Source organism: Echiichthys vipera (genome assembly GCF_963691815.1).
Source record: "Echiichthys vipera genome assembly, chromosome: 8".
Lineage (NCBI taxonomy): Eukaryota > Metazoa > Chordata > Actinopteri > Perciformes > Trachinidae > Echiichthys > Echiichthys vipera.
The window spans coordinates 21,017,422-21,032,226 of record NC_139833.1 but is presented as its reverse complement, the minus strand read 5'-3'; the positions used below and the strand labels follow the sequence as shown (position 1 = coordinate 21,032,226).

The window sequence follows — 14,805 nt, the reverse complement described above, 5'->3', positions numbered from 1 at the left end:
TGAGGAGCTCAGACATCTGGAGGGAGCTGCAAGTACAGCTGCTGCTCTTTCAGGTTGAAAGGAGCCAGTTGGTGGTTCCTGGGTGCCTGCTGTTAGAAGTTTTGCAGGCATGTAGGGGTAGACCCAGAACACAGTGGAGAGACTATATATCTCATCTGGCCTGGGAACACTTTGGGGTTCCCCAGAAGGAGCTGGAAAACGTTGCTGGGGAGAAGGACGTCTGGAACACCTCGCTTAGCCTGCTGCCCCATGGACCTGGATGTATGGATGGATAATTAATGACATTTCCTCAACATTACTTTGGTTATGGGCATTTGATAGTTCACCTGGTAGAGGGGGCATCCCATATCCAGAGGCTTAAAGCAGGCACGTCGCTAGCTCATGAAATCATCCGGGGCTGTAGCCCAGAACAGAGCCATTTTCAGAAGGGGGTTCTGGGGTTTCTCCCCCGAGAAATTTTTGAAAATGAGCTGATGAACATGCGATTGTAACGTAGTTTAGAAGGAAAGAAAGACCAATGTTCATGTGTGACTACCATTGGGGCAGGTCTACTGCGTAGGTTAATGTTTATGTTAAGGATAGGTTAGCACAGACACATGCAGCAGAATGAGACATTAGAACAGCCTACAGCCTCATAAACACTGACATGCACCGACCCGATGTCAAGCGGACCGGGCTGAATCCACTGCAGGTCTCCTGAAACTGTGCAAAGTAGAAGCCATCACTGCTCCGATGGACGTTTTGTGTGTAGAATTTTATTCCCCACTTTAAAAAAAAAAAAAAAAAAAACCTTTTTAAGGAGATTCGTAGTCATGCCGTTGTGGGAAATAAATGAAATTCAAAAGATTAACCTGGTGCACCACCAGCCACGTACCTGTCACCCTAGTGTAGTAAAACATATCTCAGAGTATCTCTTTTTTATTACAGTCTATGAGTATCTCTCTTAAAAACATAATTCTGTTTTCATCATCTGCAGTCACTACGACAACCGCAGAGGCACTCAGCTGAAAGTCTCCAGTTAACACGGTCACTTGTTGAACAGAAACACCGGCAAGTCAGTCTGCTTTAAGTTTGATTTTGAAGTCATCACTTGTCAGTGGCGACACGGTTTTCACTGCTACAATGTTGCATCTGTGGCTGCTGCTAATGCAACCACATAAACGTCTAATGTATGGGGCTATTTTCATCATCATTTTTTTATTAGATGGCACAGAGGTCCAGGGCTATTCCCAAGAGATCTGGGGCTATAGCCCGAATGCCCAGGTCTACCGATGCGCCTGGCTTAAAGACCTCGCCGCCGCAGCAGCCTGGGTACGACTTCTTTTGCTGCTTCAGCTGTACTTCCAATAAAGCCATATAAGGCCAAAAAAGAAAAATCTTTATAGTACTGAGTAGAAGCTTGCAACACACCAAACTAAGAGGAATGACAAGGTAAACATTATACCTGTTAAACATCAGCATGTTAGCATTGTCCTTGTGAGTTAGCATGCTGACTTAAGCACTCAGTTCAAATCAAAGCTTTGTGCCTTAGAGCCATTTGCATCAGCCTTGTTTTTCCATCTCCATGCAGCCCTGAAGATGTTGTCCATGAATCTTGGTTAAATGCCTAAAAAATACTTTAACTGTGAATTACACTTCTCTCACTCTGTATCCTAATCAGGCCCTGGGAATAAAGCATGTCAGTACTCATGCAGTACCAGATGTATGTAATGGGATTTCCAGGCTCACCATTTAGTTGGTAAAATAAGTTTTGAAAAGGAAATGCCAGTTGAACAAAGAGGGACTTCCTGCCAGAGTAGCTAGCCAAATGCACTGAGCTCTCAGCCACAGTCCAAGAAGCATTTGGCAGGTGGCTAACATTTCTGCTCGCTGTGACTTGTCCTGAGCTCCTTGCCTTCAGGAAGGGAAGTGGAGGACAGGAGACAATTCACTTGAAAACACTGTAATCATGCCTCAAAGGCATTGAGCCCATCATCCTGAGTACTGAAACATTCCTCTTCTTCAGCTACTTGAATCTTTCCTTCTCTTCTGAGTGATATTCAAAATATCCCCACACGTGATTACACTGATAACCTTTATTTAATCAAAGCATAGCCACACTTATTGGCACTCTGTGTCAAAAAGCTAATTAAACTTTGAAGAATATTGTGTTCCAGTGAATCTCATTTAACTTTTCTGGTATTACATTATTTGCTCTGCTGTAATGTAAAATATGACATAATGAAGGATGGACATAAAGGAGGATAAAGGATGGACATATGATAGCCTGAAGCCATCTTTAATATCACCCACAGCATTAAGATAAATATGATTTAAATATGAAGTTCGAGAGATGGAGAAACTATTTATGGACTTCAAGGTTTAAGATCTAAATGATTGATAACATTCACATATTAAAAACATTTAAATCACATTTAATCACAACCAAGAAACTCTGATGTTAAGAGAAGTGTCAGCATAGAAATTAGTGGTAAAGACACTCAATGAAACTGAAGCCCTAATTTAAATTCACCTCATCTTTCTGCTCAACTCGATTATGTTGGCCCCTGTCACTAGAACCAGAGGGATTTTTTGTGTGTGTATTAATTACTTGATCTTGGCTCGTAACGTCTGCATTGGTTTTGCTTTAATTGGACCAACTGGGCTTTTCAAACCTTAATTTGATCCTATATTATGTGCCACTTGGTGAAAGCTTTCATCAGGCTTCTCTGAGCGCATGCCGTTTTAGTGTGTGGGCCCAAGTTGCCATTGGACTCCTAACGTTGGCAGTGACTGTGATTCTGTATGCAGCGAGCACGTCGTATCAACACATTATTCTCAGAGGGCGCATGCAAAGAACTGAATTGACTAATAAAAAATGCTCCACCAGCAACATCATAACCGCGCATTTGTTCTTACACAGACAGCTTTCAATAATTTAATTTAGAATTAGAAACCATCGCAATCAGCAGAAATTGAATTATTGCTGCTGCTCCTGTTAAATTAACATCAGTTGAATCACTAGTTTAAATGTTTTACCATTATGTCTTTCTTCATGGTATTTCCCTCAAGCAAAAACTGTTCCGGTCTCCGTGTGTGTGTGTGTGTGTGTGTGTGTGTGTGTGTGTGTGTGTGTGTGTGTGTGTGTGTGTGTGTGTGTGTGTGTGTGTGTGTGTGTGTGTGTGTGTGTGTGTGTGTGTGTGTGTGTGTGTGTGTGTGTGTGTGTGTGTGTGTGTGTGTGTGTGTGTGTGTGTGTGTGTGTGTGTGTGTGTGTGTGTCTAAGAGTTTCTAATTTCCTGTGTGTATGTATCGTTCTGTTTACTAGGCAGAAACACAGACAGATAGATGAATGGATGGAGGCGACGTGAAGGTTGGTTTCTGAGCTAATCAATGGATGAGTGAATGCAATGAATGGATGGAGAAGTGAACGGAGAGGTGGATGGAAGGTGGCAACTGTCTCAACATATAAGTCCATAGTGAGTGTATATATATATATATATATATATATCAGTCTTCCTGGAGGATTAAAGGATGAGAAAGAATGGGAGAGAGAAAGACTCCAGGTACCTGTGAGCAAAGTGCCACTACAAAATGACAGAACTGTGGTATGCAATAGGTCAACATTTGCAACTCACCTTAATGATCAGATGTCAGGGGAAACCTGTAGAGGACCAGGCAGTTCAGAAGATCATCAATTAGATATGTCATCAATGGCAAATATATTATTACTGACATAAGAGCGGGTATAAAGAGAGCGTATGGGGATGAATGGGACCAGACAACAATAATAATAATGTCAGTCTTGCAAACACCAGAGAGTTTTTTCCATCCTGTGGATCGTATTCAGACAAAAACGAAGCTTCATTTTGTTCTATATAATATGTTGGATCCATACAACTGCCCAAAGAAGACTCCAATGGCTGAGATATGAAGAGAAAGCAGGGGTGATTGTGCTGATTGTGTTCTACAGTGTAGCAGCACCCCCTGTTGGTAGGTTTTTGGTAGTGCATCTAAAAAAGAGACTAAAGGGGAGGGGAGTCTTGTTTTACTTTTGGACAATTCAAAAGGTAAAACAGTCGGCTATGTGTAGTTTGGGTGTGTGTGTGTGTGTGTGTGTGTGTGTGTGTGTGTGTATTATTGCCAATACCTCCTCATTTCCTCATTCTAAATCTCTATATGTAGCTAAAAACACCTAAATATAACTTTTCAAGTTTTGTTTTGTTCTTCACACCAAGGACGCCCTGGTTGCCTATGGTGTTATTCGACACAACTTCTCAGACTAACTACAGATTTTCACTGTCAAACATAATGTAACTGTGAGATTTCTCCATAAAATGTTTCTATGAACTGTCATACTGCCAACCGTTCGCCAGTGGATTGATGCATGCAGGTTTCTGAGATAATATCCCTTACGTACAAGATAATCTATTGGCCAGCATTGCCCGCAATATAGATTTTTCCACCTGGAGGCTTTATTTCTACTAAAATGACAGTACTGAAATTGCAAATAGCAATTAAACAGACTTAAAAATATTATATAATATATATTTAGATATATATTAGATAATAATATTATTCAAGTCAGCATTTATATTTCCATAAACAGTAATTCCAATATTACTAGTGTGATTTAAATAATACCTACTATTGTGTGATTTTAAGTTATGCACAGTCAACACATTCATGCAACCAAATCAGACCCAAAATCCAAAATGTGAGTCTATAAATCATGTTAATTGTTTAATACAAAGACTCCGAACAGTCCTGGACATGAAACCATAATCACAGAGTCGCATCTGTTTGTTTATTAAACTCTTAATCAACTGTAATACATCAGAATGAGTTGTAGACTGTTGTAATGTGCGCTTATATTGAACCTCTGGAAGCAGAGGAAATAAACACAATGAAAACGTTTGGCCTCATGAGGTGAACATGAAGCGAAATAATCCCTTTAGTTAAACAAGTGAACCCAGTTATCCAAAACAGACAGCACAATGAGAAATACATTCTGACAGAACATTGCTTTTCAACCAGACGTTGTGCTAATTAAAAGGTGGTGTCTATGATAAAACACTGATTGTCCGAATAGACGCAGGATCGCCTACAATAAGATCTTCTTATACACAATGTCAGAGATGAAACAGATCTGGGAACAAAAGAGATTATATGATAAGCAGCAAGATGAGATGTTAAGGCAAAAAGCTCTCAGGCAGCTGTGACCACAAAGAACTTCTTCAGGGACTTTTTAACACACGTGAAGAAAACATTTGACACTTCTGCGTATTTCTATTTGCCAAAACTCAGCTTTTACAAACTGCCTTTAAAACAAGCAGGAAACATTCCCCATCTCCTTTCTCAGTATCACAAATCTTCACATCAGTAAAAACAACAAATAATGAAGGAAGGCGGGTTTTTAATGAAAGAAAAATTGAATCCATGCCGAGTTGATATCAGGAGTTGCTGGTCATGTTTCCTGCTGAAATAAAAACAACTAAAAAGAATATTAAAAACCGTGTGGAGGGTTTCTATCATATCTTCTCTAAACACAGCAAACCCAATACAACAAACCCTCCATGAACTGTACATGATAACTGTTAAAATGTGTTGTGGCGTCACCCAACAACATGGCTGGACATCTTTGAGATCAGCAACTAAGAACCAGAGAATATCTAATATTCTACATCTGTTTTATACACTTATGTATACAGTTGAGGAGGTTTTGTTCTGTTAATCGTTCTCCTGGAGGAAGAGCAGGACTTTTGAAGGCCCCCAATTTTTTTCACCTGTGAAATGACTTGTGAGATAACACGGCCCTTCAAGTCAAACAATTGAAGACGTTCTCTGCTCAGAAGCTAATGTTACATCAGCACAGATTTACAGGAATCATGCATTTTACTGCTACAATATCGAAACACATCGAGGAAAAACATGTCCACTGGAGGCAGCGGTCACATACAGTGTTTGTTAACTCTACAGTTTGGCAATAAAGGTTTCCTGAATATATGTTCATTTTGAATAGAAAAGGTATTTAGTATTCCTTTCACTTCACGACTAAACTAACCAGGCAGTGTTGGTTTGGCTAAAACAAACAAGTAAAACAAGTGTTTACCTGCTGTCAACCACAGGTTATATAGACACACACTGTATGAGCAACACGAGCATCGCTTGATCTGTGCTCTTCTTTCGATTATCATATAGTTTTAAATATGATTCTTCTTATGCTAGGATGTCGGAGCACACGATGACACAGTCTTTAACCTTTTCGTTAAAGAAGAAGAAGAAGAAGAAGAAGAAGAAGAAGAAGAAGAAGAAGAAGAAGAAGAATTACTTTATTAATCCCACACGGGGAAATTGGATTTTTATAATAATAATCCTCTGTGCAGGGTTTCTGTGGCCACTCCAGTACACTGGAGATGAGCCACATTTTGTGTGTGTGTGTGTGTGTGTGTGTGTGTGTGTGTGTGTGTGTTGTCATCTATAATTTCTTTTGTGGATTAAACTCAAATGTTTATTACATTAAGTGCTCATATAGTCATTCTACCCTTTAATCTCTCAAATATCTAATAATATATAGATATATTTTCTGTAGTTAAGGTCTTTTGACTCTTCTGTTCACTATACGAACATCTATAAAGTTTCCAAATTAAATCTGGTATGAAACGAAGTCTTAGACAAATGTATTAATTTGTGTGTACTGATGGAAACATCTCATCAGAACACACAACAGAGAAGATTTATTTCTTTTTAATGAAATCTCTTAACATTGTGGAAGTTTCTAATTTGCATGCCTCATATTAAAAAAACAAAAACTAAAAGATATTAAAAGAGATTAAGAGTAATTATGATTTTAAAAAACAATTATCTGTTAATGTCTCCAAGATGTTCTCAGTGCTGTAGCTCATTTAATAAACTATTTTTCTAAAGCAGGAGTTTGTTTGTCCACTAACTCTTCTGTAACTTTTCTATATACATTGTGCCTGTTAATGTCACATACAGTTCATCACTGCATTTTAATTTACGGAAACTAACTCATTCCTAACAGCTACGTGTAAATCTACCTGGCCAAATCCTTTTTTTCTTTCATAAGACAAGGGAAGATGTTTGTCTTTTTTTTCTATTTTCTATTTATTTTTTCTACTTGTTCCCCAAGCAAGGAAAAACAAAGACTTGTGAATTATGTAGCTGCATTATAAATGCTCCCTCTGTGTGTCTTCCGGTCTCTCCCAGCAGAGGGCAGTGTGGAGCCATCAAGCACTTCAGTCTACGGTGGAAGCTCACTGGGGGAGAGGTCACTTAATGTGTCAGCATGAAATATTCTTCCTTATTGTCACAGTTTCAGCTTATACTTGTTCATGCCCTGCTTCTAATGACACACTTTGCGTCTCGTCCTTTTAAAACACTCGTCGTGTTCAGCAACAGATTCATGAAACAAACAAAACCAGGTTATATGGGTCATATATTCCACACATAAAGTCTTCATTAAGAGTCTCTATGGGCACATTGAAGCAGTTGGATCATTGGTAGAAGTTCAATTCAAACAAAATAATTCAAGTACAACCTGTGTGTTTTGTCTATGGGTTGAATCGTTTACTTGACCCACATTCCTAAAGACACTCTGTCTCTGAGTCGTCTCCCGTGTCCAAACAATGTTGCAACAGAGACAATCAAATCGTCCAGGTTGCTCTGTCGCTGTAGTTTTGACTTCAAGTCCTAGACTTTCTAGTCCCAACGTATTACTGCACTACTCATCTGAGGGACTCTGTCACGGTTCTCCTCAAACCTATGCCTCCTCCATCACCTCCATGACGATTGTCCTGGGTCCAGTCAGGATCAGGTTGCTAACGGTCCGGTAGTCGTGAGAGAGGACGTTGAGTCCGTTCACCGACACCACAAAGTGACACACCTGCAGAACAGATGGACAGAGAAGAGATGTTAATGTTCTTGACTTTCACACAGATCCAACCGAATGGAGTCAAACAGGTGGAATGAAAGTGATGGAAAGAGTGAAGACAGAAATAAGGCTTGTTGCCCTAACAAGAATGTGTATTTGGGGAATGAAATACTGGAGGAACAGCGTGATGTGGAAGTAGTGTATTTGACAGGTCACGCAGTGTTTTAGCACAAGAAGTGGACTATGTTGCAGGTCTGAGAAGTTTACATTTACCGATTCTGGGTCTTCATTGGAATCCATTAGAACTATTGTGAATCTAAACAGATTACAACTGTCTTCAAGGCTTAATGACCCCCGGGGCCCCAAGCTTCAAGCGCCTCGAACACACCAGGTTTTACTTAGTGTCAACTGGTTTTTGCTAATGTATTTGGGAATGTGTTTGGAAATAAGCTCAACTAAAGAACATATCAACTGTAATAAGGGGGACCTGTAATTCACTGTAATTAGCTTTCTTGCAAAGACCTCAATGAGAAGATTACCACCACTCTCATGTCTGTGTGGTAAGTACGTAGCTGGACCCAGCAGATGGTTAGCTTAGCTTAGCACAAAGCACAAATCAGAAGGGAAAACAGCTAGCCTGGCTCGGTAACAAAATCAACCTACCAGCACCTGTAAAGCTGACAAATTCACATTATCTCTTGTTTGTTTCATCCGTACAAAAGCCAAAGCGCTTAAAAGGCAACAGAGTCTCCCCTTGTGTTCACTGTCTGGCAAGGGAAATATAAGAAAGTGGTATCAATCTCCTTATCTCAAAACATGCAAATGCAAATATTTCTAAAATGTCAAACTATATGTAAAAAACAACTTCAGTCTTTTGCTTACATATTGATAAATGTTGAACCATTTAAAGCTGCAGTTGGCAAGTCCAGCAGATTGAGTCAAATTTCAAATGTTTACAACTCTCACGCCCCTCCCCCAATACCTTCGCGCTCCTCCGCTCCCTCCCAACAGATTCCTGTGAACACGCCGTCTCTTCCATCATCAATAAACGGCATGGAGTACACGCTATACAGAGGTAGGCTGGCCAACTTACTCATAGATAGCAACTGCTAACGTCATTTAGCATATGGCTAGCTTTGTAACATGAGCAAGGGGGAGGGGGATCTGTGGCGTGTGCACTCTCACACAGCCCTGCGCTGAGTGGACAGGATGATACGGGCGCGGCCGATTTTTTAAAAACAAACAAAAAGCTCTATGTGCATTTAGAGGCGCATTTTTTTTCTTCTAAAACTGGATGATTTATGTTCTATCATATATCATCATAGTGTCCGTTTCAATGAATACGATAAAACAGTTGCCGACAAACTTTAAAGTGTACAAAGAATCAGTGTTTGACACTCAAAAGACATCGCTCTTTGGCAAATGTGAGTGGTGCATTTCCCACTCACAGTGCTGCAGCTGACAAAGCCAAACTATTTAACCAATCATACAATGCTTCAATGACAGCATGCTCAAAGCTCAAACCCTGATAACATTGCCTGTCATAAATGACACCAGCTACAACATGACAGCCACGCTCAAATCATTCCCACATCACGCCTGCACCTCGCCTCCCTTATCGTTATTTAATCACTGCTCTGACTTGCAGCTCTGATAGAATTAGGGCTGGTTGTCTGAGCTGCCATCTCACTGCTGCTCTTGCAACATGATGCTGCTGTGGTTCTGCAGGAGCACATATGCACGCACACTCCCAATTCATCGGCTCCCAAAAGTTTTCCAAAAACTTGGCATGTCACAGAGAACAAATGCATAGCATCACTGATATTTATATTGCCAATAAATCAACAATGTGCTGACGCAAACTGCTGAGAGACGATGGAAGAAAAGCTTTAACAGATGTGTTTCATCCACTCATGAAACATTTTACAGGGAGTAGCTATTTCAACCCTGACTGTTTGTTACATAAACTGATGCTACATACAGAACATAAAGGTTGCTATTTTTGGTTATTTTCACAGCAATTGCTACTAAATGTTTTTCCAGCCATGATAAATGTTTCAGGAAAAGGAGGGATCAGAGGACATAAGGGCTGAGAGAGATTAAGAGTGATCGACTGTTAATCCTGTGCTGCAGAGGAATTTCAGACTCACTGTAATCACATCTAAACCTCTGCAGCCTTCGCCCCATAAAGTCGAAGTACTCTGGACAAACTTCAATTCATTTCTCTCTCTCCGTTCCACCTTTTCTCTCTCCAACTACAACACCTCCCCCTCTTTCTCTCCCACCGATGCTTCTCTCCTTTCAGGCTGTGGGTGTTAGTGTTGGCTGGGGCCCAGCTGGATTGAATGGCTCCTGGCACTTAGAGGGTTAACTCACTTTCACACAGAGGAAGGAAAGAGACAGAAACAGGCATAAAGAGAAGACGTAGAGAGAGCATAAACAACACGCCAAGAGGCCACGCTGAGACATTCATGCAGCAATCACAGCTTTACGCAACATAGAGAATATTCGGTTTCTACAGAAACACTCAGTGACGGATGACCTGAGGACATGGTTAAATTTATGACCTTTGAGGAATCACAAAAATAAACAATTATTGTCTGAATGGAGACGAAGAGGCTCCCCGGTTAGTTTGGTGTTCAAATAAATAGTTTGACATTTTGAAAATATAACGAATGAATGAATGAAATCCAACCAATAGTCCGAGAGCGAGGCCAAATATAATTAATCAAAATAAATCAGGCATCATGACCCTAAAACTTAAGTCAAATGAAGGCCATCTGGTAGAAATTTGACCCGAATCTAAAATTAGTTGGACTAGTTTGGGGTTAGAGTCAGGTTTAATCCACACAGCCTGTTTGTAGCTCATTTATTAACACATTATTATAGTGCAGCAACTTCCTGGAGTCTTCTGGTTGCCTGGCAACTTCATCGCGGACAGAAGAATCCAGGGTCTCAGCAAGAATAACACCCCGGAGAAGTGTCGGCGATCTGAGCAAAGGGAGAGGTTAGCACTGAAGTCTTGGGGCATTAAATGTACAGTGGAGCTTATAAATTGTCCATGAATAAGCACTGGAGCTTGTCAAGACACAGGAAGTTCCTGTGTTTTGCCTCCAGGTGACGGGAGAGTCTTTGGGTTTAAACCTGAGCAGAGTGTGCTGCTCTCTGGCTCTGCCCTGTTGTGCAAGACCAATGTCTCAACTGGTCAGAACTGTGTGTCTTCAGAACAATCATTATAAAATGGGATTAAGTGTTCATCATAAATGATCTTAAACATAGTATAAAAGAGTATTAGAGTATTTGGAGATGACAACCTGCTAGTTCCCGATTCATCTGACCTTTGAATCGCCTAATCTTTAAATGTTCATTTTTGGGGTTCAAGATTTTTCAGATGGAGAAATTACGATGCTTATATCCATCATGCAACAGAACACACTGTTCAGTACACACATCGCATGCAAACACGCAGTACAGTACAGGATGGACACAAAGTGAGACAAACACACACCCTGCTCTACCTGCTGTCTTCTAAAGTGCATTAAGAGGCTCTCACAGCGATGTAGGGACAGTTACATAAGTGCATTTTGGTCAAGGCGATGCATATGTGTGACTTTGTGTGTATGATGAGAAATTATGCTTTTAACTACCCTGAGGTCAGTGGGTGGATATCTCTCCTTTGACCTTTTGCCTGGCTCGCAGTGCCAACACCTCACAGCAGGGTGTTCCCTCTGCTGGACTGTGTTACTGCTTAATTACACATCAATAAATACTCAGGTGAAGTGTAAACCTTCTAAGAACTGCAGGGAGTGCAGTGACCGCCTCATAAATAAAGTGGTGACACTGAGGCACACACTGCTGCACATTAACTTCATCTACAATGATAGTGAGTGGAAATCTGACCTAATATTCTCTGGGACATAAAAGATAATGATACCTAATAATAAAACACGCAAGAAAGTGGAAATGACAACGTTTGCAGTTAAGTGTTGCATGACATCCTCACAGGTCCCACAACCGGTCCACACTCAGGTCAGCAGAGTTAAACACCCACACACGGACATAAACACACTTTTATGACCGACTGTGAACCATGACACGTGTTTCCTAGGTGATAAAATATGACAGTTACCAGTACCAAAAGCAGAAGTGATATTATTTCTATGGACTGTTTCCTCTTTCACACTCTTCACTCATCAGCTCAGGCTCTTTCTCACTGAGTTTACATCCTTCCCCATTACTTAGTGGGCAGAATAAGTTTTTGATGCAATTATGAGTAGAAAACAGCAGTAGCTGGAATGATAGGAGTGGTCTGCACTGCATATGTAAAAACCCTGCAGCTCCAGATGTTTAATGAAAAAATAAAATCTGAAATGCTGACATTTTGAACACTTAAAGTGTAATTCCGGCGTAAAATCATCCCACGGTCATTCTCGGCACTTACATACATCAAATAAGCCATGGAGACTTTTCGAGAGTTTCTTTTGGTGTAACAACTATTAACGGAGTTGCTAACAGCCGGATGTGGCTAACACTGATTAGCTCGGGGCAGCTTCGGGAAGACATTAAAACAGTAACACTAATACTGCTCAAAATAATATAACACCAAATAACACCAAAGAGTCCTTACACATTAACCGAAGCACCAATCGGCTCCTTTCTTTTGGATTGCATTTGGTAATAGACTTGAATGGACTTTACTATGAGAGGAGCTGGTACCAGGGCCAGTTAAACTCCAGGTTCACTAACTACGTTGTTTTAATGCCTTCACCATTGTGCCCCGAGCTAATCAGTGTTAGCTACATCCGGCTGTTAGCGACTCTCCCTGATTTCTCCGTTAATAGTTGTTACACGGAAAAAAAATGTCTTGATGGCTTAAGTGCCGAAAAAGACCATGGGATAATTTTGCGCTGGAATTACACTTTAACAGATGATACTTAAACCCTGCGAAAACATTCCAATGTTCACATTAGCAATGAGTAATTCATTTTCAAAAATTGCCTTTTTAAAACACAATTTATTATGCGCTAAGTAACTGCATGATTCTCTACTCCTCTTTCTGGCTGATGTTTGCTTTTCCTTCACTCCGTGCTCTCTCCTCTTCCCTCCATGTTACCGTTTAAGTCGCCATGCTCTGCATTCCCAGGATTCCTTGCTGCCACTCTGTTTACATACTTTCATGCCAGCTGTGGCAGGAGAGGGCCACCATAATCCTGTTTTCCTTCTTCATGACTTTTTTCCTGCTCTTACAGCTCCTCTCTACTCCTGTCCTGACCAACTTCCTCTTTACAGGAGTGCAAACATCCTGTACTCTTCCCCCTGCAATACATCCTCATCTAACCTTCAATCTATATGGGTTCATTTACGAACGCTCTCCTGTCGTTACCTTCATGCCAGCAGCAGCTGCGGGTCCACCGGGGTCCACAGCCTGGATGTGACAGGGTTTGCTGCCTCGCACCACAAAGCCCCAGCCCACAGCATCGCCTACAATCTGATGAACAATGAGGACACATGCAATGTTCAAATAATGACATTTCACTGTTTGTAATGCACAGTTTGTATTCAACCAAAACTTGCCAAAAATGTGTGGTTGTAACTACAGTAGAAAGTGGACTATTATGGTGAGATTCTCTTCATTATATATTATTCCCCAAAAGTAAAGAACAAACCGTGAAACCATAACCTCTTTCACACATGCACTCTTCCCTGAAATGTGCAGGGACGTTTCCTGTATGTGAATGACAGCAGGCTCAAAATTCAGGAAAATCTCTGCCGCAAATCTCCCTCCTCAAACCATTGTAACATTGCAGGGAAAATGCCTGTACAGTTGTCCTTTCCCCTATCTATACCAGCATTACCATGGAAAGGGTGAAAAGGCGAAAATGTTCCTGAATTTGGCCGAAAATCACTAGCGGTGCATGAAATGTTATCCCAATAATTTACCAGAAACTATGTGTAGGAGTCCATAAATGATTGTATACATATAATATTCATGTACCGTGTCTTATTCAACTTTTAGTATTCTTCAAGTGTGTGTGCAAGGGGGAATGTTTGACTGTAAGTATGAGTGACAACATCTACGCTGAAGGAGTCTTTGTTAGAGCTCAGTGTGTGTGTGTGTGTGTGTGTGTGTGTGTGTGTGTGTGTGTGTGTGTGTGTGTGTGTGTGTGATTGTGTGTGTGTGTGTGTGTGTGTGTCTGTGTGTGTGCCTGTGTGTGCGTGTGTGTGTGTGCATGCATGTCCTACAGTGAATGTCTTCTTTATAAAAGGTCCTCCTGGTGTCTGCAGCTCCTCTGGACTCACTTGTCTTTTCAGAACTGTTAAGAGAAAAAACACACACAAAATGTTAATCAGGCACAACCACATACGCGCACACGCGCACATGCACGCGCACGCACACGCACACACCTAATCCTTTGGTTAAAGTGTGTACAGTATAATGTCAGTCACATGCTAACAGGCCTGGAGGCTCGCGGCTTCTCTCCCCCTCCTCCAACTTCCCCGAACCATTACTCACTTCAGCGTGACTCCAAAGGCTTTAACTGGACTTTTGTGTCGCAAAAATCTATTTTTATTTCATTTTAAATTCCAGGAGCCAGATGTTTACAGAATCCATGGTAAATGGTATTCTGTAAACAACAAACAAGTAGTGTGAAAGTGCCCTGAGTAGTCAGAAGACTAGAAAGGCGCTTTCACACTACTTGGTACATTTACCCATTCACACTGATTGCAGTGGACATCTACATACCATCTAATCTATTCTAACCATTCACACCACATTCACACACACCCATGCGCAGCACAGGGAGCAATTTGGGGTTCAGTGTCTTTGACATGTAGACTGGAGGAGCCGGGAATTTTGTGAATGGAGGACGTCCTCACACAGACACACACACGCGGCTTATTTTATCCACTGTTAGAGGTCACACACAGTTATT

The 14,805-nt window shown here is 41.0% G+C and overlaps 1 protein-coding gene across 2 annotated transcripts in view; it reads right to left on the bottom strand.

Annotated features, from left to right (window-relative positions):
• Positions 1 to 4,768: 4,768 nt before the first annotated feature.
• deptor (DEP domain containing MTOR-interacting protein) overlaps positions 4,769 to 14,805 on the bottom strand; it is a 33,435-nt gene continuing 23,398 nt past the window's right edge. For both annotated transcript variants that reach the window (XM_083919022.1, XM_083919023.1), the window contains exons 8-10: positions 14,114 to 14,184; positions 13,254 to 13,358; positions 4,769 to 7,882 (exon numbers count right to left, since the gene is read on the bottom strand). In XM_083919022.1, the coding sequence (XP_083775148.1) occupies positions 7,760 to 7,882; positions 13,254 to 13,358; positions 14,114 to 14,184 (299 nt within the window). In that variant the 3' untranslated portion in view covers positions 4,769 to 7,759. The remainder of the gene's footprint in view (positions 7,883 to 13,253; positions 13,359 to 14,113; positions 14,185 to 14,805) is intronic.